Source organism: Chanos chanos, chromosome 11, assembly GCF_902362185.1.
Source record: "Chanos chanos chromosome 11, fChaCha1.1, whole genome shotgun sequence".
Classification (NCBI taxonomy): Eukaryota; Metazoa; Chordata; class Actinopteri; order Gonorynchiformes; family Chanidae; genus Chanos; species Chanos chanos.
Window position 1 is genome coordinate 220,001 of NC_044505.1, and position 27,484 is coordinate 247,484.

Sequence of the window (27,484 nt, forward strand, 5' to 3'; positions counted from 1 at the left end):
TGGACCAGCTTTGCTCCTTTCTCTGTTGGGAAATCTTTCACGTCTGCAGTCTTGGCCCGGTCCGGTCCGGGTGGATTTCCTGATCTCCTTCTCAATATTGTGCCCCAGAAATGGAATGCTGGCTAAACAAAACCTGCACATCCATAGAACATCCTCTCCATGTGAGCTAACAAACACCTGACTCACTCATGGAGGGTTTTTCATAATCTCACTGTGAGCTTCTGTGTTCCTGCATGTTTTTCATAATCTCACTGTGAGCTTCTGTGTTCCTGCATGTTTTTCATAATCTCACTGTGAGCTTCTGTGTTCCTGCATGTTTTTTTGTGTTGTCCTGTCCTCGTTTTGTGAAATCCCTGACTGTAGTGACATCTGTAGTATCTGTAAAAGAAATGTTCTGAAAAATATTTAGAGAAAATCACCAATTTTAATGTCATCCCAGGGGTTGGGGGGTGGGGGAGGAAGAGTGGGGTAGACAGATGGATCGGTGGTCCAGTATCCACGGAAACCCTTCTCCTGTCCCGCCTCATTGGTCAGGAACCGGATCATGGCTGTATCCCCACTGATGATGATTGTTGCTGGAGGCGCAAATCCACAGAACCGTCCTGTCGACAAGGAACCAGCACAGAGACAGAAGTTCACTTCCCCTAGTCCGTGTGAGGGCACTGGAATGCTAACAATAGTTAAACCAGACGGCAGAGGATCTTAGCCATTCACCTCACACTGAAAAAGGTCAAATACTCTCATGGTGCTACGCTGGGACTAACCCTAACCCTAAGGCCCAAAAGCACCCTTCCCTCAATACCAGAACCACAGATAGAGAGTGAGCAGTGTTCTTTCACTCCTTTGTGGTGAACACACACAGAAGGATATAAAGCTCTGTCGAGATGTGGAGAACGAGGCATAGGACTGGGCGATATGGCCTATAAATAATACTGTGATATTTTTAGGCTATATCGTGATACACAATATATATCTTGATATTTTGAAATCATCTCTAAAGCACTTCATAAATGCTCAATTTAACCCTTTGAGGCATACAGTCACACCAGTGTGATGATTTAACCCTTTGATGCATACAATCACACCAGTGTGATGATTCTAGCGGTCCCTGCAACATAGGTCTGTATTAAAACATTCTTGTTTATATTCATTACTGGTTTCCATTGGAACAATTTTAAACTTGCCTGCAAAAGGGGGGAAATCACAACCAAGTTAAATTTAACAGAACAGTATTTATTCAACATCGTCCTTGTGACACCCAAACCACTGCCAGGCGATGGATCCAGTGCCCAAACCACTGCCAGGCGATGGATCCAGTCCCCAAACCACTGCCAGGCGATGGATCCAGTGCCCAAACCACTGCCAGGCGATGGATCCAGTCCCCAAACCACTGCCAGGCGATGGATCCAGTGCCCAAACCACTGCCAGGCGATGGATCCAGTGCCCAAACCACTGCCAGACAATGGATCCAGTCCCCAAACCACTGCCAGGCGATGGATCCAGTGCCCAAACCACTGCCAGGCGATGGATCCAGTGCCCAAACCACTGCCAGGCGATGGATCCAGTCCTGTCTCTCTGTGTAACCGATTTGTCCGCCATCGTCTATTACCGATTCCGAACTCAACACGTATGAACTCGCTTCGGTGCTTCACTTCTTTCACTCTCTCCAGGCTCTTTCCCTGTTCCCTCCAGAGACAAAAACACACGTCTCACCTACACACGTCACACACACTCGCCCAGGAGAGTGGTCTGGATGGGCGGGCGAGTGTGTGTGATGTGTGTATGTGATTTTTTGTCTTTTTTTTTGTCTGTGAGAGGGAGAGAGCCATAGGAGGGAGTGAGAGAAGTGAAACGCCAAAGTGAGTCTCGTGTCAGCAGCTAAAAAAAATTCCATGACAATTTGCACTCGATGTTTGTGATATAGTCATTTACTACATCGCACATAAAACAAGCCGCGATAAATCGAGTATAATCGAAATATCGCCGAGCCCTAATGTGGCACTGAATAATTCACTTTAAAAACACATGATCTGGCTTTGGTCAGACTGTCAGTGTGGTCCCATTAAAACTGACACCTGTTCTATACACACTTCCAGTATGGATTTGTCCTGTTCTATACATACTTCCAATATGGATTTGTCCTTGCTCTGTGAACTCACTGCTTATAATGAGGACTAAAAAAAGAGTGATGAGTGAAAGAATGCTAAGACTGAAAAAGACAGCCTGACAAAAGTGATGTGGACATAAAGAAGAGATGAACGGCGGTGGAATCTGACCATGTGACTTTCCAGTGGCATCAAAGACTTCCACGTAGTCCACACATTCCCCTAGCATGTTTACAGCCTGCACTTCAAAATGTGTGAAGGTGAGGTGGAGCTGCGTGGCAGAGGGCACAGACACATGCCAGGTGCAGACGGCTTGGCTTGGGTAGTCATTTGGCCAGTTAGGAGACGTCAGCTCCCCCTGCTGGCTGCTGAACTGCCCGCCACAGCCAGCCACAGCTACAGAGAGAGAAAGATGGAGAGAGGAGAATAGTGATCAGTAGCTACAGTCACATGGTGCCTAACATTCCATTAATAAACTGGTTCATAGTTGATTTTGAGTAAAACATGTGAATGTGATTAGAGTACTGTGGCCAAGCTTCACACAAGATGGTTTAATAAGCAGTGTGAAGACGTATTGCATTAGTTTTTCAGTGAGAAGAGCTGCATTCAGTAGGCAGCACTTTTCACTTTCTTTGCGTGAAACCCTTTCATGTCAGATGCAGTTGTATTCTAACTGTGCGTGTGTGTTTGTGTGTGCATGCCTGTGTCTGTGTGTGCACACGTGTGCGTGTGCGTACGTGTGTGTGTTTGTGTGTGTGTTTGTGTGTGTGTGTGTGTGTGTGTGTGTGTGCACATGCATGTGCGTGCGTACGTGTGTGCATACATGTGTGCCTGAGTGTGTGTGTGTGTGTGCGTGTGTCAGTATATCTGTTTTTATGTGGGCTCACTTTCAATATGGGCAGGGTCTACAGCCTTCCAGACGGCGTGGAAACCTGTGTCTACCACTCTGTTATTAGAGCTGAAGGAGACACTCAGAGAATCACTCACAGACACCAGATCCCCCGGACTGGACGCACTGCAGTGGGTGCCTGACAGAGACAACCGTGAGACAATCATGAGACAACCATGACACCTAATCAAATCTCAGCTCAGAACAGCCAGTGAAATCTCACAGTGCGGCTTACACTAGGGGTCGACCAATTATTCACTGTTTTTCAGATTTTCAGCATCAGCATTTTTTTTCATCCGATTGGCGATCAAATAAATTAATTTTAAAAAGCGCTACTTTGGCTCTGATGCTGCCGCCTCTCTCTGTCTGTACTCACCACTCTGTGGTCTAGAGTAATGTCCCGCCCACAGCACTATCTGATTGGTTACACGTCATGAGTAACAGCCTATCCACACTGAAGGCTACTGTGCTCCACACAGGCACAGAGGAACACATCTGCAGACTGGAGCTCACTGGGGCTGTGTTTTGAAGGTGAGGCAGCAGAAACATCACATTCCTCTACACTGAAGCTGCAAAACCCCAGTTTCCCACTTAAACTGAAAATGCCTGAATAATGCACTTTGTTGCAGTGACATACAGACTAGCTGAGAAATTGACATAACGTTATTTCTTGCATGTCACTTGCCAGGGCCGGTCACACTCTCACTCTGTTTCTTACGGAGAGGAGTAGGATATTGTTGTTAGAGATTTTAGACGTAATGGAACTGCATGTAAGGCCTGTGTTAATCCACACATGGACTGCATAGACGGTGTAGAGTTGTCAGAGTGGAACAGTCACTTCTATTTATGTATTCATTCATTCATTTATGTATTCATTCATTCATTTATGTATTTATTTAAATTCTCAGGTCTAAGAGATGCTGCTGGGAGCTCTCTGCACTTTTTGTTTTTAGATAATGTTGAAAAGTTCTCTTTTACTTAAACATTTGCATAAACAAGTTTTGTGTTGGAGTTTGTCTTATTCTAAATTTTGACACCACGATTTTTATTTTTACTGCAAATGTATATTGGTTTCAAATATCAGTTATTGGTCCATGATTGCTAATAATCGGTATCTGTATCAGCCCTGAAAAAAACATATTGATCGACCCCTAGCATACACACACACACACACACACGCACACATGTTCACACACACACACACACGCATGCACGCACACACTCACACACACACACATGCGCAGTGTGAAGCAGAAGCTGAGGTGGTTTACCCAGTGAGCCCAGTGAATCCTGGAGTGTGACTTTGTCATTGAGACACAGCTGGCTGGTCTCCAGAGAGAAGTTGCTGAAGCTCAGATGGACATGTTTGCCAGGCGGCACACGGATATTCCACTGGCAGAGAGCGCTGTTACTGTAGCTCTGAGGAAAACCCATGGTCGACAGAGTCCCCTCAGTCCCACTGACATCCTTTGGACCACCACAACCAGATGCTAGAGAGAAACAGAAAAGCAAAGAAAAAAACTCCTTCGTTTTTCACTCAGCATAGTCCCTCAGTTCATCTTTTTACAGAAGACAGAAAAGCATTTAACTATTTAGGCACTGGACTGCGGACAGGCTGGACGTACTGGTCAAATCATAGATGTCCTTGCGGATGATGTTTTCGATCCAGGACAGGTAGGCAGATGAACGAGTGAACACACTGGGCTTCTTGTCCATGATGCAGCCTACAGGGCCAAAGCTGGTAATTCCATGCACTTCCCAGGGGGCTGTGGGGCTGTCCTGGCATACCAGGGGCCCACCAGAGTCACCCTGTCACCATCCACACATAATGAAAACTTAATGACATGTGAGGGAACTTAGAAAAGAAAGAGCTTTTCGAACGATGAGTTCAGGGTTAAATGATTAAATATACCAATCAAATGGTTTTCTGGAGGTGTTCATCTCTCCAGACAGTTTAAAAGAGCTTCTTCATCAGTTCATTTAACCAACCAAAGCAGTCTGTCTGAGAGGCCCTGGCTGCCTGTACCTGACACACAGATTTGAGCTCGTCCGGTAAAGTGTAGCCACAGCAGATCATTGAGGTTTTGACCTGGAACCACCAGTAGTCCATCCTCTTACAGGTGTCATACGGAACCACAGGCAGCGCTACCTGGTTCAGCGCCTCTGCCGCTTTAGGAGCCATTGAGTTTCCTGAATGAATAAATCACAGGCCTGTCAGGACACAGCTGTGTACATCACACTTTCAAGAGTACAGAACTTACAAAAATATAATAGCTGCATCTCTCAGTGCAGAACACTCTGGATTACTGATAAACAGTGCGTGAAGACTACTTATATGACCACAGCTGGATGGTTCTTGTGTTTGGCACAGGGCACACGAACGCTTGGGAAGAACTGGGAGCAGATCAAGACTGCCACCAGAAGGGGGCGAGCTAACCACATAGAAAAGTATGCTATAACAGAGAGTGTTGTACACGATCAGTACTAAAGGACATTCACAAGGACAACATTAAAGTCATTCAGCTGTCCCTAACTAAGACAGTATCACGCCTATATTAACATCGCACTGTCAGCCAGAGACAGCCTCGGCCTTTTCAGAGACTGACAACACAAAATGCTAAAATCATTTTCTTTTCTTTTTAAATGTAACTAATTTAATGTTTTGAGACTCTAAGGACTGAAATGGGAAAAAATGTGATTTCAATTTGAAACTGCTCGCTTAACATGGACAATACAACATGAAATCATCTCACTTAACAGAACAACGATCTCAATGAGGAACCACATGAGGAACCACAAAAGGCCCGCTGGACTCAGCAGACGTTACCTCTTTTCACTAATTTGACCTCTCAACTCTCAGATCTTCACATTGATCAGGTTCAAATTTGGAAAAGTGTATTACCTGTCTTAGTGTAAAAAAGGGCAACTTTTCCAAAACCATTACATGCGCAACAAAACATTAGCAGCACTCCACCAATTCCATTAGGTCAACGTTAGATTTTTGCCATTGAAAGATCACCTGTTTCATCTCCCCACCCAGTGGCATAACACTTCTTTCCACCAGGAAGCACCTCCTCGACAGCGGGCAAGCAGGCAAAGTCAATCTGGTCCGTGGCAGTAACTTCTCCATCCAGACGGACCAGTGCGATGTCAAACTCCACCGTTGGCACGGTTGGGTATTTAAAACCCTCGTGGCGGTAGATTCCCAGCACACCAAAGCACTGCTCACCAGGCTCTGAAAAGGTCAGGTTGTGTTTCCCAAGGCACATTTTCCAACGCTGAAACTCGTCTGCATACCTGCTCATTTAAGTCCATGTACATGTTTGGACACATGTGTAAGATTTGGAGAAGAATGAGACATGAAAAACAGATTTAAATATGTCCATATACACAAAAATACTTATACACTGAGTCTGTCTCTCACTCTCTCTCTCTCACACACACACACACACACACACACAACCTAACGTTACCGGATGAAGCAGTGGGCAGCAGTCAGAACCCAGTTCTTGTGAATGAGAGTTCCACCACATGTGTGGAAAAATGTAGGGCTGGACTGGGAATCTGGCCAAACCTGCACAGAACAGAAATGTAATGCTATTTAAACATTTGACCACTGAAACTGCTGCAGTGGCCTGTTACAGTTGTTTGGGTGGGGGGGGGGGTAGAAGGTAGTGAGTCATGGCTCAAATGGTTTTAATTGCATGGTAAATGTAGTTTAATAGTTGTAATTTGATAGTAAATGTAGTTTAATAGTTGTAATTTGATAGTGAATGTAATTCTAATGTAAGGGTAAGGAGAAACAGAGCATGTGGTTCCTGTGAGAGACACTGAGAATCATTACAGTCATTCAATGATAATGTGACAAAACCACCATGTGGCACCACAGATGGAAACAGAGAGAGACAGAGAATGACACAGAGAAAGATGGAGAGAGTGAGAGAGAGAGAGAGAAGCCTCCACAGAGTGAGTGAGTGAGTGAGACTGAGAGAAAAGAGGACAAAGAGAAACAAAAACATGTTAAATTCAAACAACCTCAACATGGAATGTCCTCTGTACTCTGTAGATTGGCTAAGGAAATAACTAAGGGAGGTAGGGCAGTGAATATCGTGGTTTTGGATACACAATTACTCCACTTTCCACATTAAAAATGTTTCATTTGCCTGGAATGGACTGAGTCACCACTTTAAAGCATGTCTTAAGTAAAGATGCCATTAAAGCCAGTTTTAGGGGACGATTTTCACAGGACGCGTTCAGTTGAACAGGTGGTGTACGGTTTACCGTGGGGAGCACAGTACCTGCATGGACACCTGCCAGGGCCAGGAGTGAGGTTTGGCTGGTTCTCCATTCACAATGCGAGTGTTGACTACAGGTGGGACTTTAGGATTTCCGCAGGTCTCAGGCCAGTCTAGAAAAGAGCAGTAAAACGTCCCTCAGACCAGAGAATCTGTTTCATACAGTAAGCACAGGGTGCCACCAGTGCAGAGGATTTCTCTTATTTAATCTCCTTCTCTCTCATACTTTCTTTTTCTCTCTCTCTCTCCTCAATATCAGAGTTTCAGCCTTTTAAAACAGAAGCCATTGCAGCTTACAGTATGAGTCAGAGAGTCAGTCAGTTAGGGTCAATCAGAGCCAGTCAATTAGAGTTAGAGCCAATCAGAGACAGTCAATTAGAGTCAGAGCCAATCAGAGGCAGTCAATTAGAGTCAGAGCCAGTCAATTAGAGTCAGAGTCAGTCAATTAGAGTCAGAGCCAGTCAGTGATGGTCAGTTAGAGTCAGAGTCAATTAGAGCCAATCAATTAGAGTCAGTGTTGGTCCAGAGTCAGTAGGTCACAGTCAGTCAGTCAGAGTCAGACAGACAGTCAGTGAAGGTCAGGCACTCAAGCGGACAAACAAAACACATCCAACTTAGCACCTGTGCACCTACACCCAGAGCCTCAGATCCACAGTATAACACTCTCTCTCTCTCTCTCTCTCACACACACACACACACACACACACACACACACACACACAAACACACTACTTTATAACAATATAATGCAATACAATATAATACATGTATTACAACAGCATAATACACAATACATTTATTCAATCATTAAGCTGCTATTACTGCTGTTTTCCTGGTACTGCTTTATTCTTCATTTGTTTTGTTTATTTGTCTTATTTTTAACTACATCAAGAGAAGCCGTGTGAAATTTCACTGTACCAGAATAAAGATCATTCTTTTCTATTCTACACACACACACACACGCACATGCACGCACACACATATACTACTCAGTGCTACGCTGTTGTTCTCTCTCCTGGAATCATATTGTGGGTTTCCAATGAATGAAGCCTTAGCTTGACGCTCTAAGTTCTCCCTTCTTCCAAGTCCACATCCAGTAAACTATCCATAGGAAAACTCACGAGAGTAACAAGAGGCAATTAAAGGTGCATGTAGTTACTAGAACAAACGATCCACCACCTATTCCAAAATATTACAAACGTAATACAAATGAGACCTTATGCATTTTACATCATTCACACACCTTTTAAATGCAAGGCATCAAACAATTAACTTATTCCATTACTGTAAATATGAATTGTAAATAAATCAGCTTGTAAATATTTTAAATATTCCTTCCAATTTCTACTAAATCACTGAACTATATAAACTACTATTGTCTTACATATGAACTTTGATTAATTAGCGTGCAATAATTTAATATTTACATTTTATCAATAAACTGCATTTACGCTCCTACATAACAGGCCCCTTTTTGTTATCAGTATCCTTGAAACAACTACCTAAAAAAATTTAACTTAAAGGCGCCAATATGCCATGTTACCTATTTAAAGTTCAACTATTTAAAAAAATCTTCTTCTCCATCTTCACCTTGTCTCAAACAATGACTTGGCTTCAGAACAGCTCAACAATTATCCTCAGATTCATAGACATAGCTTCCTCACTGGGCGACAAAGCTCGTTCGTCTTGGTCTTAACTTTCATTTGATGAACAATGCCTTTCTTGTCAGTAAAAGTCTCCACAATTCTTCCAAGTGGCCATGAATTTCTGGGTGATGTGTCATCCACAATCAGCACCACATCATCAACACGGAAGTCTCTTCCAGACATGGACCATCAGTCAACACGGAAGTCTCTTCCAGACATGGACCATCAGTCAACATGGAAGTCTCTTCCAGACATGGACCATCGGTCAACACGGAAGTCTCTTCCAGACATGGACCATCAGTCAACACGGAAGTCTCTTCCAGACATGGACCATCGGTCAACACAGAAGTTTCTTCCAGACATGGACCATCAGTCAACACGGAAGTTTCTTCCAGACATGGACCATCAGTCAACACGGAAGTCTCTTCCAGACATGGACCATCAGTCAACATGGAAGTCTCTTCCAGACATGGACCATCAGTCAACACGGAAGTTTCTTCCAGACATGGACCATCAGTCAACATGGAAGTCTCTTCCAGACATGGACCATCGGTGACGTTCTTGGAGCTGTGCGAGGTATTCTTTGCACTAGCGTTTCCAGTAGATATCCGTGAGGTACTGGACTTGCCTCCGTCCGCAGTTAGCGTACTGCTCATCCCTGCTGAATACTTCTGGTGGTAGCTGCGGCTTGAACTTGTGCAACAACAGGGAAATGGACAATAAGGCCTCTAAGTTGCTGAGGTCTGAAGATACCATCGTAATGGATCTGCCATTTAAGACAGTCTCAGCTTAACACAGCAAGGTATGGAGACCTTCTTCATCCAAAGGTTCTTTCCTCACTGTGATGTTCAGAATTTTTCTAACTAAATGGATCAGCCACTCCCAGCTTCCTCCATGGTGAGAACCCGCTGGAGGATTGAAGTGCCATTGGGTACCTGTCTGTTGCAAGTGTTTTGTGATCTTGCCGGTGTTCCATTCTTTGATCAGTTTCTTCAACTCACTGTCAGCCGACCAGAAGTTGGTTCCAGAATCTTTGACGCAGTTGAGCCAACATGTGATTTCTTCCAGCGTAACATCATGAATGTGTCTCAGTACAACCTTGGTGACGTCCATATCATTTGGCAAGATGTTGCTTGGAATCATCTGGCATAGCTGTTCAGCTCAACATCAGAAGTCAGTCTTTCCTTTGTGTGGCTTGCTCTTGAGTTTTCTGCAGACAGTGAGGCTGTGTTGCTCCCCTTTGCAGTAAACACAAAGCTTGCTGTTGCGTTCACTGAGACAGTTTGTGTTTTTGGTGTTTGTTTTCTGTCTTGACTTACTTTTCAGTGGGAGCAATGGCTGTTGTGAATACTTTCTTCGGTTTGAGTGTCTCTGTATACTCTGGTTTTGGTTTCTGTCGGACTGGGTCTCTTGTACACCACAACTGTCTATGCTGTTGCACCTGCACTTTAAAACTGTTACACTCAGTGACAGTACATCCACTGTATATTCTTATATTCTTCTATTTTTACATTTCTGTCCTCTATTTATTGCACATGTATATATTTCCTTTGTATAGATTTATTTATATTACCTTATTTATTCTTTTTATTTATTATCTACTCTTACTTTACATTGTGCAAGTTGAGCCCTGAGCCCAACTGATAGTGATGTCCACATTGTTATCTAGTAAATGAAAATAAAACTTGAAACTTGAAACTTGATAACTATAGAACCACAGCTCTATATATGATAATGACAGAACTATCATTGTAGACGTATAACTCTGTATGTTAAAACAACAGAACTATATCTCTCTATGTGATGGCTATAGAACAATAACCATAAAACTATAACTTTATATGTGACAACTATAGACCTATAACCAGTAAGTGCTTTGTTATTTTTTAACAGGGTGGATGGCCCAATGGTCAACAGGGTGGATGGCCCAGTGGTCACGGACACTACTCTATAGAGTATATAGGGGGATGGCAGGTTAACAAGGGGGATGCATTTTTGTCATTTTGCTGACAAGGGGGATGGCACCCCCCTCATCCCCCTACAAATCACCCACTGCCTATAACTGTAGATGTATACTCGGTATATGATAATTGTAGACCTAACTACAGAAGTATAACTCTGTATGTGATAACTATAGAAAGATAACTATAGAACTATAACTCGATATGTGATAACAATAGAACTATAACTATATAGCTCTCTACATGAAAACTATAGAAATATATCTCGCTATGTGATAGCTATAGAACCATAACTATAGAACTATACCTCTCTGTGTTACAGCTACAGAATTATAACTCTATACTTGATAAGTATAGTACTGTAACTTTATATGTGATAAGTACAGCTCTACAGTTATCACATATAATAACTCCATATGTGATAGCTATAGAACTACATCTATGGAACTATAACTCTATATGCGATAACTATAGAATTACAAAAGTATAACTATGTATATGATAACTATAGAGCTATAACTACACAAATATAAATCTGTATGTGTTAACTGCACAAGTAGAACTCTACAACTATAGAACTATGACTCTGTATGTGATAACTATAGAACTATGACTGTATGCGATAACTATAGAACTATGACTCTGTATGTGATAACTATAGAACTGTATATTGTGTGCAGTCCCTCACCAATCTTGATGTCATCCCACGGGTTGGGTGGTACTGGCGGTTCAGTCGGGGCTGGCTGACTGGGGTCAGTGGTCCAGTAGGCCCGGAAACCTTTGGCTTCGGTGAAGAAATCGACATGGAAACGCATCACCAGCTCATTACCACTTGTCTTGATTGTGGGAGGGAGTTTGGAGCCACAATACGGGCCTGAGGAATCGTAGATATATCACACAAACATAAACATACATAGATATATAAAACATAATAATATATACAGTACATACAATTATATTATACATATATACAAAACAGGCAAATCATTCATTCTCAGTCTCGACTCATGGAAAATGTTAAAATAAAATCCCGTGTAAATCCTGACCGAGTAAGCAGACCTGATTAATCCATCTTTAACATCAGTGAATTTGGTCTTGGCTCTTGTGAGGACTACATCTTTCCTCACCGTATTTTTTGGCTCCGGGCTGTGCCCCGTCATAGATGACCACATTGTCATAGCAACGTCCGAGCAGGATGTCAGCTGCCTCCACGTCAAAGTCAGTAAACGTTAATGTGACGGTCTTCCCCACAGGCACGAGGATTTTCCACAAACATTCCCCGTTTGCAGGGTAATTCATCGGCCAGTTTTGGGATTTAATGACCCCAGTCTCCCCATGAAACGCTCCTCCACAGCCCTGGACATCTAGAAGGTGGGGGTGGAGGGAGAGGGAGAGATTGATCAGCAGAGGGAGGAAAAGATGGATAAACGTAGGGGAGGAGAGTGTTTGAAGCATGAGTGTGCTATAGTGCACTAGCTGTACCCCTGCCAAGAGGACATTACTGTGGACCAAGCAGCATGTGTCAGAGAGGCAAGCAGCCTCTGCATACGCATGCACTCTATGGCTAATGCTAAGTCGCGTGTTGATCCCCCAGGCTGCAGAACACTTACGCTAACATAGGAAGGTTACGTTAAACAGGAGAAGAAATGCTCTCAGTAAAAGCAGTCAAGTTGATTTGACTTTTCATGGAAAAGGACATATCAAATGAAAATAATAAAAAAAAAACATTTCCGAGATGACAAATGCGCACACACATACAAACACACGCCCCCCCGCCCCCCCACCCTCTCTCACACACACACACACACACACACACGCACACACACGCCCCCCCCCTGCCCCCCCACCCTCTCTCTCTCACACACACACACACACACACACGCGCGCATACAAACACGTCCCCCCCCCCGCCCCCCCCTCTCCCTCTCTCTCACACACACACACACACACACACACACACACACACGCATACAAACACGTTCCCCCCCCCACCCTCTCTCTCTCACACACACACACACACACACACACACAAACAACACACACACACACACACACACACGCATGACAGTTGAAGAACAAATCACAGAGATATAACAATAGCCTCAGCAAGGTTAGCTGTGTGGTATGATCTGCAGTGTGTGTGCATCTGCGTGTGTGTTTGTCTGTGTGTGCATCTGTGTTTGTGTTTGTATATGTATGTATCTGTTTGTGTTTATGAGTGTGTGGAGAGGGTGTGTGTGTCTGTTTGTGTTTTAATGTGTGTGTATGTGTGTGTGTGTATCTGTGTATGTGTTTTTGTACTAACCGTGTCCCTATATTACAAGTCTTGTTTTTATCGTTTACTGTCACAGAATTCCAGGGGCGTAACACAGAGGGTAATTAATGTACAGCCTTATTGTGATCTCTGTTTATGGGGCAATGGGATCTGACTGATGCACTTATTGTAAGTCGCTTTGTATGTTTGTATGTGTATGTGTGTGTGTGTGTGTGTACCTGTGTGAGTTTGTATATGTGTGTATCTGTATGTGTGTGTGTGTGTGTGTTTGTATGTGTGTGTATCTGTGTGTGTGTGTTTGTATCTGTGTGTGTGTGTATGTGTGTTTGTATGTGTGTGTACCTGTGTGAGTTTGTATATGCGTGTGTGTGTGCGTGTGTGTGTGTGTGTGTGTGTGTGTGTGTGTGTGTGTGGAGACAGAGAGAGCATTACCGGAAATGTCGTCTGGATACACAGCCTCCCACCTGGCGGAGAAGCCGCGGTCAGCCAGTCGAGAGTCTGACTGGAAGCTCAGAGACATGCTGTTACTCACACTGACAAGCACTGGAGGAAGAATGAAGCCACAGTGTGTGCCTGAGAGAGAAAAGAAAGAAATCACACTCTCCTTTTGTTTCTCCACTTTTCTAACTCTAACCTTAACCTGTGAGAGAGACACCTCACACGCAAACCTGTGAGAGAGACACCTCACACGCAAACCTGTGAGAGAGACATTTCACACGCAAACCTGTGAGAGAGACATTTCACACGCAAACCTGTGAGAGAGATATTTCACACGCAAACCTCTGAGAGAGACACCTCACACGCAAACCTGTCAGAGAGACACCTCACACTCAAACCTGTCAGAGAGACACCTCACACGCAAACCTGTCAGAGAGACACCTCACACGCAAACCTGTCAGAGAGACACCTCACACGCAAACCTGTGAGAGAGACACCTCACACGCAAACCTGTCAGAGAGACATCTCACACCCAAACCTGTCAGAGAGAGACATCTTACACCCAAACCTGTCAGAGAGAGACCTCACACCCAAACCTGTGAGAGAGAGACATCTCACACGCAAACCTGTCAGAGAGACATCTCACACCCAAACCTGTCAGAGAGAGACCTCACACCCAAACCTGTGAGAGAGACACCTCACACTCAAACCTGTCAGAGAGACACCTCACACGCAAACCTGTCAGAGAGACACCTCACATGCAAACCTGTGAGAGAGACACCTCACACGCAAACCTGTGAGAGAGAGAGACACCTCACACGCAAACCTGTGAGAGAGACACCTCACACCCAAACCTGTCAGAGAGACATCTCACACCCAAACCTGTCAGAGAGAGACATCTTACACCCAAACCTGTCAGAGAGACACCTCACACGCAAACCTGTGAGAGAGACATCTCACACCCAAACCGGTCAGAGAGACACCTCACACTCAAACCTGTGAGAGAAATATTTCACACACTCCACACCCTGTGCAGCAGTTGGACAGAGAGTCCTCAGCGTGTGACTTCTGTCATAAAACAGTCATAAAGGCCCTGTCCAATGAGCAATCAGGAATGGTTAAAACACGTTTTACAGAAAAAAATGAATTCAGTTGATTTTAGCGATTTATAGGAGGCTGATTGATGATGAGTGTGTATTTAGGCACAGGCCTGAGAGTTTGTGCTGTGCTGGTGTCTGTACACATGTGCACTGTGATGGTATCTGCTGTGTTGTCCTTGAGAGCGGTGTGCAGATAACCTATCAGTAGTACTCTCCGCAGCTCACGTTCAGTAATAAGGAAAGGCCACATGTAGAGCGCAGCACTCTTTCATTATCCTCCCAATCTGTCCTTTTACAGTCTGTGGGTCAAAGGCAATCATTTCACACTCACAGATGAGAGGGGCCTGAGACAGAGGCAAAGTTTCAGCACATTCTTATCAACAGTTCATTTAGTAACATCATGTTTTCTTTCTCTCCCTCTCTCTCTCTCTCTCTCTCCCTCTCCCTCTCTCACAGACACGCACATGCACATGTGCACACACATGCGCACACATGCACGCACGCACGCACACACACGCACACACAAGTCAAAGAGTCATTGTTATCATCTAAGCTCATTTAAGAGGCAAGTTAGTACTCAGTCTCACTCAGTGCATTTATTCAAACCAGTTATTATTAGTTTTGCTTATTTCTATGGAAACAGCCAAAGCTGTTAAGCACTGCAACACCGTGAGGATTACAGACTTTACGCCCACTCCCCTGACCCATGCCATACAGTTACATATCTCTCTGCCCCCCCAGACAGATGGCGCTGTGTGACTCACCAAGCGACTGAATGCTGTCAGAGATAGTCAGCCTGTCCTGGCCACATTGTCCTGCTTCACCCACAATGGCCATATCAGTTATATGAAGCTTGACCAGGAGACCATCGTCCACAGTTATGTTCCAGGAGCAGTTTAAACCAGCGGGATACGCCTGAGGGAAGTCTTTAGAATGGACCTCACCTTTCCGACCTTTCATCATCCCAATGGACCCACAGCCAGAGTCTAAACAGGAGAGTTAGATTAGGGTTAGGGTTAGGGTTAGATTAGGGTTAGGGTTGGGGTTAGATTAGGGTTAGGGTTAGGGTTAGGGTTAGATTAGGGTTAGGGTTTGGGTTAGATTAGGGTTAGGGTTGGGGTTAGGGTTAGATTAGGGTTGGGGTTACGGTTAGATTAGGGTTAGGGTTACGGTTAGATTAGGGTTAGGGTTACGGTTAGATTAGGGTTAGGGTTAGATTAGGGTTAGGGTTGGGGTTAGATTAGGGTTAGGGTTAGATTAGGGTTAGGGAGAGGCAGCTATCAGCAGAACTCATCTTTTGGTTTTTAATGCAGTTTTTGCTGCATGAATTCGGTCTTAGAAATGCCAGGTTAGCATTGTATTCATAAAGCTATTTTAGCTACAAACATGTGCAGTTTACTTGGAGAAGAAAACACTGACTGCTACATAACTTTTAACCTGAATAATGCAAATTGCCATAGAGGTTTAATATGAACAGCAAAATCTGCCATGGAGATTTATGATGTAATGGAGTATTATGGTATATGAATGACATTTCTGAAATGTTCTTTGGTTTTTCTGTGTCTAATGAATATGACACAGACATGGCTCTGACAATGATTAAGAAGCCAAATGCAAAATGATTTCCTTGTGTCGCTATGCAACAGTTCAAGGAAAGTGAAACTTCCATACAGCTGATTTGTCACCATTCTAAGTCATGATTAACATGATAAACTGTGCATATAAAATAGGATCATTTAAAAGCAGTTCATTAGTGAGAAATGACACAGTAGACACTGTACTGTTCTCCCTAACCCAGCAGTACATACGGCAGTACATACCCTGTGGTGAGGGTGTGGTCATCGGGACAGTTGAGCTGGGTGTGGATATGCTGGTACTAGCGGGTTTGGATGTGCTGGTAGTGGTAGATGGAGTCGTGGTTGGAGGAATGGGTGGAGCGCTTGCCGTGGTAAACACAGCGCTGAAACCCCGTGCTGTCACACTGGAGTCACTCTTAAAACGTACAACCATAGTATGACCCTTTGAGACCACAGGCTCAGGGAACGTAGCTCCACAGAAATGCCCTGAGAAGACAGAGATTTGTGTTCCAGACTGAATGACTTCTGCCAAATATATCTGTTTATGTTCCTGTGCAGAAATGATGTTTGTTTTCAGTGTTGTTAATTCCTTACTCACCAAGTTTGGCACCTCCATCTGCCACACCATCATAGACATCCACAAAATCTCCACAGGACTCAGGGACCAGGTCAAAAGACGTGAAGGTGAGTCTCACCCTTTCCCCAGGGGGCACTTTAATCTGCCACTGGAAACCAGCAAAAACAAATGGTCATTAATGAGGCCTGGACTCCATTGTCTGACCAGTCACTGAATGTTTTAAATGTGAGTCAGAGAGAGACAGGGTGAGTTAGAGTGAGACAGCCTTACTCAGGACCAGCCGGTCAGAGTCAGTATGAGCAAGTGTGAGTCAGACAGAGGTGGTGTGAGTCAGAGAGAGGTGGTGTGAGTCAGACAGAGGTGGTGTGAGTCAGACAGAGGTGGTGTGAGTCAGAGAGAGGTGGTGTGAGTCAGACAGAGGTGGTGTGAGTCAGACAGAGGTGGTGTGAGTCAGAGAGAGGTGGTGTGAGTCAGACAGAGGTGGTGTGAGTCAGAGAGAGGTGGTGTGAGTCACACAGAGGTGGTGTGAGTCAGAGAGAGGTGGTGTGAGTCAGAGAGAGGTGGTGTGAGTCAGACAGAGGTGGTGTGAGTCAGAGAGAGGTGGTGTGAGTCAGACAGAGGTGGTGTGAGTCACACAGAGGTGGTGTGAGTCACACAGAGGTGGTGTGAGTCAGAGAGAGGTGGTGTGAGTCAGAGAGAGGTGGTGTGAGTCAGACAGAGGTGGTGTGAGTCAGACAAAGGTGGTGTGAGTCAGACAGAGGTGGTGTGAGTCAGACAGAGGTGGTGTGAGTCAGAGAGAGGTGGTGTGAGTCAGACAGAGGTGGTGTGAGTCAGACAGAGGTGGTGTGAGTCAGAGAGAGGTGGTGTGAGTCAGAGAGAGGTGGTGTGAGTCACACAGAGGTGGTGTGAGTCACACAGAGGTGGTGTGAGTCAGACAGAGGTGGTGTGAGTCAGAGAGAGGTGGTGTGAGTCAGACAGAGGTGGTGTGAGTCACACAGAGGTGGTGTGAGTCAGACAGAGGTGGTGTGAGTCAGAGAGAGGTGGTGTGAGTCAGACAGAGGTGGTGTGAGTCAGAGAGAGGTGGTGTGAGTCAGACAGAGGTGGTGTGAGTCAGAGAGAGGTGGTGTGAGTCAGACAGAGGTGGTGTGAGTCAGAGAGAGGTGGTGTGAGTCAGACAGAGGTGGTGTGAGTCACACAGAGGTGGTGTGAGTCAGACAGAGGTGGTGTGAGTCAGAGAGAGGTGGTGTGAGTCAGACAGAGGTGGTGTGAGTCACACAGAGGTGGTGTGAGTCAGACAGAGGTGGTGTGAGTCAGACAGAGGTGGTGTGAGTCACACAGAGGTGGTGTGAGTCAGACAGAGGTGGTGTGAGTCAGACAGAGGTGGTGTGAGTCAGAGAGAGGTGGTGTGAGTCAGACAGAGGTGGTGTGAGTCAGAGAGAGGTGGTGTGAGTCAGACAGAGGTGGTGTGAGTCAGACAGAGGTGGTGTGAGTCAGACAGAGGTGGTGTGAGTCACACAGAGGTGGTGTGAGTCAGACAAAGGTGGTGTGAGTCAGACAGAGGTGGTGTGAGTCAGACAGAGGTGGTGTGAGTCAGACAGAGGTGGTGTGAGTCAGAGAGAGGTGGTGTGAGTCAGACAGAGGTGGTGTGAGTCAGACAGAGGTGGTGTGAGTCAGAGAGAGGTGGTGTGAGTCAGACAGAGGTGGTGTGAGTCAGACAGAGGTGGTGTGAGTCAGACAGAGGTGGTGTGAGTCAGACAGAGGTGGTGTGAGTCAGACAGAGGTGGTGTGAGTCAGACGGAGGTGGTGTGAGTCAGACGGAGGTGGTGTGAGTCAGAGAGAGGTGGTGTGAGTCAGAGAGAGGCGGTGTGAGTCAGAGAGAGGCGGTGTGAGTCAGAGAGAGGTGGTGTGAGTCAGACAGAGGTGGTGTGAGTCACACAGAGGTGGTGTGAGTCAGAGAGAGGTGGTGTGAGTCAGACAGAGGTGGTGTGAGTCAGACAGAGGTGGTGTGAGTCAGAGAGAGGTGGTGTGAGTCAGACAGAGGTGGTGTGAGTCAGAGAGAGGCAGTGTGAATTGATGTGAGTCAATATGAGTCAGTGTGAGTCACAGAGAGTTGGTGTGACATAGTAGGAGTCAGATAAAAAACAGTACTGGAAAAATGGTACTGGTCCACAATCACGTTTCACATGTTGGTCACCGTAGGGCCAGCTAATACAGGATTAGTTCAAAGGACAAAGGGGGGGGGCAGACATGTGGTGTGGGGGGGTAGGCAGGATGTTAGCGGTACCTGGTAAAGAGCTCCATTCTCATAGTTCTGTGCTGGGAAGCCAGGGGTCAAGAGTTCACCACGGTCACCTTGGAGAAGGCCACCCGCTCCAACTATTTCTGGAAATGGTTGGAGAGAGTGAAAAAGTGTGAGTAAGAGAGAGAGAGAGGGTGCACGAGAGAAAGAATGAGAGAAAGAGAATGAGTTCCTCTTCAGTCAGCTCCAGAGGAATACACCCAAAGGATGTTCACCCCCTCCCTCCCTCCAATAAACCCCCGTTTTCTGGGTCAGCAGCACAGAAACGCATAGAGCATTCTCAGTCCCCACTCACTTTCCTTTCAGCACATTAGAAAAAAGAGTTATTTCAAATCAGGTCCAGACAGGGTTCAAATTACAGGGGGATTGGGGGGGTCTGACCCCCCTAATTAAGACTTGGACCCCCCCAAAACAGGTAGAAACAACAAATCGGGGGGTCGAAACATTTAGATATCCCATGCTACATATCCCTGGAGAAAAAGTTGACCCCCCCGATTGTCACTGTATAATGCGCACTCTGGGTCCAGGCATCACTTTGTGATAAAATATTTTTCAAGGGAAACAAGTGTGTTTCATTAAAACCTCCAAACTCTCATTTTTACCTGACACAGCCTGCGGAGACACAGCTCTGTAGAAGGCTTTGAAGCCTTTGTCTGTCACTTTGTCATTTGTGTTGAAGTACACCACCAGACTGTTTCCCAGAGACACCACTGGCTGCGGCGTGGAGAACCCACAGTACTTTCCTGGAGACAGAATTGAATCATTTCTCTCAAATCATCAGCAAAGGTTATGTTTGTGTAAATGGATAATGAGTTGGTGTCCTAGCCTAGCCTAGCAGTCTCTCCTCGTGATAGCAGAGGTTATTATTCCACTGAGTTTATTATTCAACTGGGTCTTAGCTCCATGCGGGATATTTTAGTATGGAGCACAGCATCTGGCCCAGAATCCCACACAGAAGTGGTTGCTTTTGGCAGGGGGCCTTATTTGGGCATGACATCAAAGCACAGTCCACAGTCTTGCTTGTGTGTGTGTGTGTGTGTGTGTGTGTGTGTGTATGTGTGTGTGTGTGTGTGTGTGTGTGTGCGCAAGTGTACGTGCATGTGCCTGTATCTGTGCATGTGTGTGTATGTGTGTGTGCGTATGTGTGGATTGTTTTCTTGTAGAGAACAATTTCCTATAGCACAGTCTAAGTCCTCTAGCACAGTCTCCCCCTACAACAATGTCTCTGTCCTAAAACACAGTCTCCCCTACAACAATGTCTCTGTCCTACAGCACAGTCTCCCCGTACAGCACAGTCTCTGTCCTAAAACAGTCTCCCCCTACAACAATGTCTCTGTCCTCTAGCACAGTCTCCCCCTACAACAATGTCTCTGTCCTCTAGCACAGTCTCCCCTACAACAATGTCTCTGTCCTAAAACACAGTCTCCCCCTACAACAATGTCTCTGTCCTAAAACACAGTCTCCCCCTACAACAATGTCTCTGTCCTAAAACACAGTCTCCCCCTACAACAATGTCTCTGTCCTAAAACACAGTCTCCCCGTACAACAATGTCTCTGTCCTAAAACACAGTCTCCCCCTACAACGTCTCTGTCCTAAAACACAGTCTCCCCGTACAACAATGTCTCCCCTACAACAATGTCTCTGTCCTACAACACAGTCTCCCCCTACAACAATGTCTCTGTCCTACAACACAGTCTCCCCCTACAACAATGTCTCTGTCCTAAAACACAGTCTCCCCCTACAACACAGTCTCTGTCCTACAACACAGTCTCCCCCTACAACAATGTCTCTGTCCTACAGTACAGTCTCCCCCTACAACAATGTCTCTGTCCTAAAACACAGTCTCCCCGTACAACAATGTCTCTGTCCTAAAACACAGTCTCCCCCTACAACAATGTCTCTGTCCTACAGCACAGTCTCCCCCTACAACAATGTCTCTGTCCTAAAACACAGTCTCCCCCTACAACAATGTCTCTGTCTTAAAACACAGTCTCCCCGTACAACAATGTCTCTGTCCTAAAACACAGTCTCCCCCTACAACGTCTCTGTCCTAAAACACAGTCTCCCCGTACAACAATGTCTCCCCTACAACAATGTCTCTGTCCTAAAACACAGTCTCCCCCTACAACAATGTCTCTGTCCTACAACACAGTCTCCCCCTACAACAATGTCTCTGTCCTAAAACACAGTCTCCCCTACAACAATGTCTCTGTCCTAAAACACAGTCTCTCCGTACAACAATGTCTCTGTCCTAAAACACAGTCTCCCCTACAACAATGTCTCTGTCCTAAAACACAGTCTCCCCCTACAACGTCTCTGTCCTAAAACACAGTCTCCCCCTACAATGTCTCTGTCCTAAAACACAGTCTCTCCGTACAACAATGTCTCTGTCCTACAGCGCAGCCTCTGTCCTACAGCACAGTCTCCCCCTATAGCACAGTCTCCTCCTACAACAATGTCTCTGTCCTACAGCAGTTCAGAGCTCACAGATAAGAGTGGGTGTCAGTGAACACCAGCCTCAGCACTGATGTCTCATGAAGAGAGAGTTGAGTACAGCACACGTTTTGTGCAAAAAAAAAAAGGTGTTAACATGAGAATGGCTTTTTGCAAAGAATATTTTTTGGAGAGCAAGGACCATAGTGGGAGTGTGTGCATACAGTGTAGCCTGTGGGTAAAAAGATTCCATTGACCTTTGGTTGAGGCAATGTTTTATGTAAGTGAGATTTATCCTCATTCAGATGGATGACATATGTGTGAATATAATCATTTTTGGAACCCACAATATTGTAAGTGTAAAGGTTGTAAGTGTGAAAAACGGGACCATTCAGTTCCAATGTTAAGAAATGACTGATTTTACCTTTAGAAATGGCTGACACCCACTGAAAAAAAGTCTAAAAAGGTGTATTGGTTATGGCTTTGGCAGTTTGCCGTGAAACTAATGAACAAACAGAGTAAAGAACATCAGGTGACTGATGTGTGTGAGACGTTACTCCCCTGTTTGCTGATTTGTTCAGTAAAAATGCTCTCACTGGGCTGATTGCAGTGATTGGTCACCATTAGACTGGTCACCACTCGACTGGTCACCACTCGACTGGTCCCCATTAGACTGGTCACCACTCGACTGGTCCCCATTAGACTGGTCACCACTCGACTGGTCACCATTAGACTGGTCCCCATTAGACTGGTCCCCATTAGACTGGTCACCACTCGACTGGTCCCCATTAGACTGGTCACCATTAGACTGGTCAGTTTTCTCTCACCTATGATCCCCAGACTGTCCCTCAGCGTTATGGAGTCTGCAGCACAAATGTCTGAATCCTCCAATGAAAAGTCCTGGAACCACAAGTGGATCACCTGGAGAAATAAAAGCCAAATAAGCTCTTTCTCTCTCTCTCTCCCTCTCTCTCTTCTGACAGTTACATGCAGTCCCTCAGTGGAAGTCTCCAATCTGATTTCAAAAATTCACGTTTCATGGCCTTCTCTAATGTGGCCTTGCATTTATCAGTTCCTCTATAAAACTGAAGGGTGTCAAAGTGAGTTATCCTCATAGAAGTACATATCATCAGAAATGTGTGAAGAACTAACACAGATTCACTTTGTGAAGTTAAAATCTTGATATAGAAGGATATGACAGAGATGCAGTCCAACAGGACAGCTCTCCACTGACTGCTACATAATCAAAACCTCATTAGAGATGATCAAAAGCCAGCCTGACCCAGCAGCCCTGTACTGAGCCTGAGTTGGCCCTGACAGATGTTGGAAGGTCAGAAGGTGAGATTCTACCTTATCAGTTGCCACGGTGATGTGCCAGCTGCAGCTTTTGCCGTTGTTGTAGCTGCTTGGATAATTTTCACTACTGAACTCTCCAGAAGAACCCGTCAGCTGCTGCGGACTTCCACATCCTGAATCAATAACATCTTCTACACACACACACACACACACACACACACAGAAAAACAGAATTTTTACAGAGTTTTGGAAAACAATTTTCTAACCCTAACTCAAAGCTTCAGGCTGACCTTGACACTAACCCCCTGTCAAATCACACAGTTTGTCTAAATATCATCTTTAACATGAGCTGATTATGGGAAAACATATCATTGCAAAATCAAGGTATTTATTCCCATCTGCCACAGGGCTCTAACGGCTGCAGCAAGTGCCTTTGTCATAGAAAAACAACAGAAGACACTGACTCATTAATGGTGCCTCATACAGTTTGTTATTCACTTCGAACGGCGCCTCATACAGTTTTGAGTTATTCACTCCGAACGGCACCTCATACAGTTTCAGTAATTCACTCCTAATGGCGGCTCATACAGTTTCAGTTATTCACTCTGAATGGCACCTCATACAATTTCAGTTATTCACTCCGAACGGCGCCTCATACAGTTTCAGTAATTCACTCCTAATGGCGGCTCATACAGTTTCAGTTATTCACTCTGAATGGCACCTCATACAGTTTCAGTTATTCACTCCGAACGGCGCCTCATACAGTTTCAGTTATTCACTCCTAATGGCGGCTCATACAGTTTCAGTTATTCACTCCGAACGGCACCTCATACAGTTTCAGTTATTCACTCCGAACGGCACCTCATACAGTTTCAGTTATTCACTCCGAACGGCGCCTCATACAGTTTCAGTTATTCACTCCTAATGGCGGCTCATACAGTGTGAGGCCATTATTCACTCCTGATGCCCTGGGGGTTTATGGGAGTTTGCGGTGCTGCTCTTCCATATGGTATCACCTCATATACACAGTTGGAACACCTGCAAAGAGGTATGTAACCAAGGCAACATCATGCAAAGCAGTTCACATGTTTTTGTAGATAAGACCATTTTGTTTGTCACAGTGCATTGGATACTGAAGGCTAGTGAACATTGTGTTATGGTACTTTTCTCAGAGAGACTGGACGCCACGTTAAGGTACCCTTCTCTGAAAGTGAAGGATGTAATGTTTTGCAAAAATTAGAAAAGAATGAAAACATCTCCACCAATATCTGGTGACAAAGAGCATCAGTATCTAGTGACAAAGAGCATATTCCCAGATCTGCTTGGTCGGATGCAATAACAATCATTTTGAATCTTGAACAAAATGTTCTGTGTGTTTTGGGTTTTGACTTGGTTTCCACTGGGCATAAATCTTCTTCTACTACTGGTACTTCATATCAGTGAAATGTACAATGAAAATAAAGCAGTGACACAGGAGCGGTTTGTGCTAAAGGCCCATTTTAGCGGAGCTATGCTTACTTTGATCTCCAGGGAAAGCTAAGTTTACAGTGACCTTAACAGTGAGTATTTATGTTTTTATAAAATGAATTATTATATTGTTAATTTAAAAAGACAAGCCCGGCATTAATGGTACATACTGTAACACGCTAACTTGATTAATCAAGCTTGTGTTAAAACGCACAAGGGGTTCTTTTGGTTGATAGAGAACATGGAAAGGGATCGATAAACGCCATCTGTACTAACGGGATAAAAGGTAGAAATAGTAACGTTAGAAGACTCGTCGGACTTCCCAAACACACAATAATTACAAACTTTAGATTGGACTTCGTTCGTAATCAAAGGTACGCACAACAGGTAAGCAACAAAACGCACAGAGCGCTGCGTTTTAAAGAAATGAATTTAGTAATCACAAGAAAAAATACACCCACGAACCCTTAAATCCCCCTTTTTGTGATCCCAAAATTAAACTAATAGTCCGTGTAAAACGAAATAGTTCATTAAGTCCATCGCAGAATGTCCTAAAGAGTCTTTAAGTCCAATAGAAGAAGCGACAGCTGTCCCGCGTCGGTCCACCAAAAAGAAAATATAATCCGCACAAAAAAACAAAAATCGAAAACTCGCAGCCAAAAGGCGATCGCTTTTAATGGTGTATCATAAAAAAGTACAGAAACGGCATTGATCTCACCGGGATTCAGTGGAGGGGAGTAGGGTTGACGAAGTGGTTTGTTCCCTCTCCAAACGGGACGTCCACTCGCGGGAGACGCGCTGAGGTTAGCAGGTTAGCAGCAACGGGTTGCACTAATTTTCCTTTTAGTCAGCTCCACAGTTCATTTTCGTTTCTTCCCTTTCATAACTTATATATATATAAATGAACTAAGAAGTTTTTGTTGTTGTTGTGGCTGCAGAATTTAAAACTGGCGCCACACAGAACATACTCGCACTTTCTCTTCACCCCGTGAATCCTCCCCTTTGCCAAACACACCCTGCTGAAATAACCTTGGTTAGTGATACCCTAAAGAACCCACACCTACCGTCCTGTGACAGTGGAAAAAAAACGTACCCTTACATTAGAAAGGAAAATACATACCCCTACTTTTCTTCATAAATAGCAAACCTGGTATGTATTATATTTATGCCCTTCATAATGAATTAAAATGATCTGACCCAAAATTCAATGTGGCAGTGTCACCATACCACACATTATGTAGAGATGTACAGAAAAACGTGTCATTTGACATTATTGTGTAGTGAAAAACGTGTCATTTGACATTATTGTGTAGTGAAAAACGTGTCATTTGACATTATTGTGTAGTGAAAAATGTGTCATTTGACATTATTGTGTAGTGAAAAACGCGTCATTTGACATTATTGTGTAGTGAAAAACGCGTCATTTGACATTATTGTGTAGAGAAAACATGTCATTTGACATTATTGTGTAGTGAAAAACGTGTCATTTGACATTATTGTGTAGAGAAAAACATGTCATTTGACATTATTGTGTAGTGAAAAACGTGTCATTTGACATTGTGTAGTGAAAAAAAGTAAAAATGCAATTTCCATTTTCAGAGCAAGCTCATTGAATACTCTCTGCCTTTTTCCACATAAGACAGGAACTTATTGTTTTGTTGACTTCCTTTTAAGTAAAAGATTGAGTATTATAAATGGACCAAAGAAAAAAAACACAACAAAAAATCTTTCCCTGGTTCAGCAGTCATAACCAGCAGTGATTCAAAAGACAAACCTGGATGTGAAGCTCCCTCGTTTAGCAATTTACATACAAACCAGCTCAATTTTCCTGCCCAACATTCACCACAACCAATTTCACGGGCTCAAGCTTGCGAGAGCAGGACTTAAATATGACACCTGACAGCACAGTCTCACTCTATACATCAGATCATTTCATTACAGCTGCACGGTTTACTCAGCTTAGTTTCAGCTAAATTCTCAGGTAAAGCCCAGGTCCTCTACTTTGAGACAAATGCACTTCACATGTTGCTGTGAGGCAACTATAAACTGTAACTGCTAACTACATGAAGTAAATCAACCGACATTAGGAAGAGTTGTGATTCTAACTGATTATGAACCAGTGCTCTAAGGAGACCTCTGTTTGGTTACCAGCATTCCAAAATGTCAATCAGGGCCTTCACTTGCCCAATGGTACATTCATTACAAAGCACAGGCATGTTGCTGTTTCATGGAGAGAAAGCTTTTCAGAGTGGAGATGTGTCCCCCTAAAATCACATCAAACTGAAGCTGATCCATTTCTTCAACTCCAGCCTTACCCCTCACCTAAAAGGTTTTATGTATGTATACATCATGTGTGTCATATATTACGCTATATCTGCGCATTAATGCAGTTGTATGGTGCTAAATGCAGTCTTTACCTCCTTTCTCTTCATGGGTGGAATTATTCCTCTCAAGAACAAAGACAACCACCAAACCAACGCAGACTAAAGTCAAAGCCACAAAGAGGAAAATCAGGGTCTTCTCCAGCGTACTCAAGCCTTTAGTCGACTTGGGATGTTTTTTCTGGAGTTCTTCATCCATGACGTTTCAGCGTGGTCACCTCTCTGGCTGAAGATAACTGGACAATGTTCTCTCACAGAATGCTGTTTGCCATTTATAGCTGTTTTGGTTCTGACCTTTGAGAAGCAAGACTTTGGACCCTAATATGCCAGCGAGGTGCCTCATGTTGTTTTCAGCTGTTGATATGATTTATGATCATCAGATTGAAGTTCTCTGCAATCTCCATTTGATTAATATTTGCTGTGTTGCTGCTTTTTGGGGTATTCTTAATTAAGCAATGAAGAGAGGCAGTTAATCTTTTATGCTAAAAAGTGTGTGTGAAATTGTGTGTGTGTAAAATAATCACTGCTCTCTGTTTCACTGTGAGAAGGTGAAATGTTTCTCCATATCCTCACCTCTCCTGCCTGAGTTTAGCTCTTCAGAGAGGAGCCTATCACAGTCACACACAGGTAATAAGCGCCCCACTCAACAGTCATAAAACACTGGCTATTATTATTGCCAGGAGTGTAGTGATAAGGGCCAGGGCAGGGAGGGGTGATATCTATCACTTTATCTGTCATAACTCT

At 44.4% G+C, this 27,484-nt stretch overlaps 1 protein-coding gene across 1 annotated transcript in view; it reads right to left on the bottom strand.

Annotated features, from left to right (window-relative positions):
• Positions 1 to 26,939, bottom strand: part of LOC115824129 (ovochymase-2) — a 33,746-nt gene extending 6,807 nt beyond the window's left edge. Inside the window, exons 1-20 of the mRNA XM_030788235.1 lie at positions 26,777 to 26,939; positions 22,947 to 23,065; positions 22,424 to 22,517; positions 19,765 to 19,905; positions 19,148 to 19,245; positions 16,885 to 17,011; positions 16,587 to 16,772; positions 15,474 to 15,695; positions 13,604 to 13,744; positions 12,024 to 12,260; positions 11,585 to 11,770; positions 7,293 to 7,402; positions 6,468 to 6,568; positions 6,014 to 6,291; positions 5,021 to 5,184; positions 4,620 to 4,803; positions 4,266 to 4,484; positions 2,993 to 3,133; positions 2,277 to 2,501; positions 420 to 602 (exon numbers count right to left, since the gene is read on the bottom strand). Of these exons, the coding sequence (XP_030644095.1) occupies positions 420 to 602; positions 2,277 to 2,501; positions 2,993 to 3,133; positions 4,266 to 4,484; positions 4,620 to 4,803; positions 5,021 to 5,184; positions 6,014 to 6,291; positions 6,468 to 6,568; positions 7,293 to 7,402; positions 11,585 to 11,770; positions 12,024 to 12,260; positions 13,604 to 13,744; positions 15,474 to 15,695; positions 16,587 to 16,772; positions 16,885 to 17,011; positions 19,148 to 19,245; positions 19,765 to 19,905; positions 22,424 to 22,517; positions 22,947 to 23,065; positions 26,777 to 26,939 (3,319 nt within the window). The remainder of the gene's footprint in view (positions 1 to 419; positions 603 to 2,276; positions 2,502 to 2,992; positions 3,134 to 4,265; positions 4,485 to 4,619; positions 4,804 to 5,020; positions 5,185 to 6,013; positions 6,292 to 6,467; positions 6,569 to 7,292; positions 7,403 to 11,584; positions 11,771 to 12,023; positions 12,261 to 13,603; positions 13,745 to 15,473; positions 15,696 to 16,586; positions 16,773 to 16,884; positions 17,012 to 19,147; positions 19,246 to 19,764; positions 19,906 to 22,423; positions 22,518 to 22,946; positions 23,066 to 26,776) is intronic.
• Between the last annotated feature and the right edge of the window lie 545 nt (positions 26,940 to 27,484).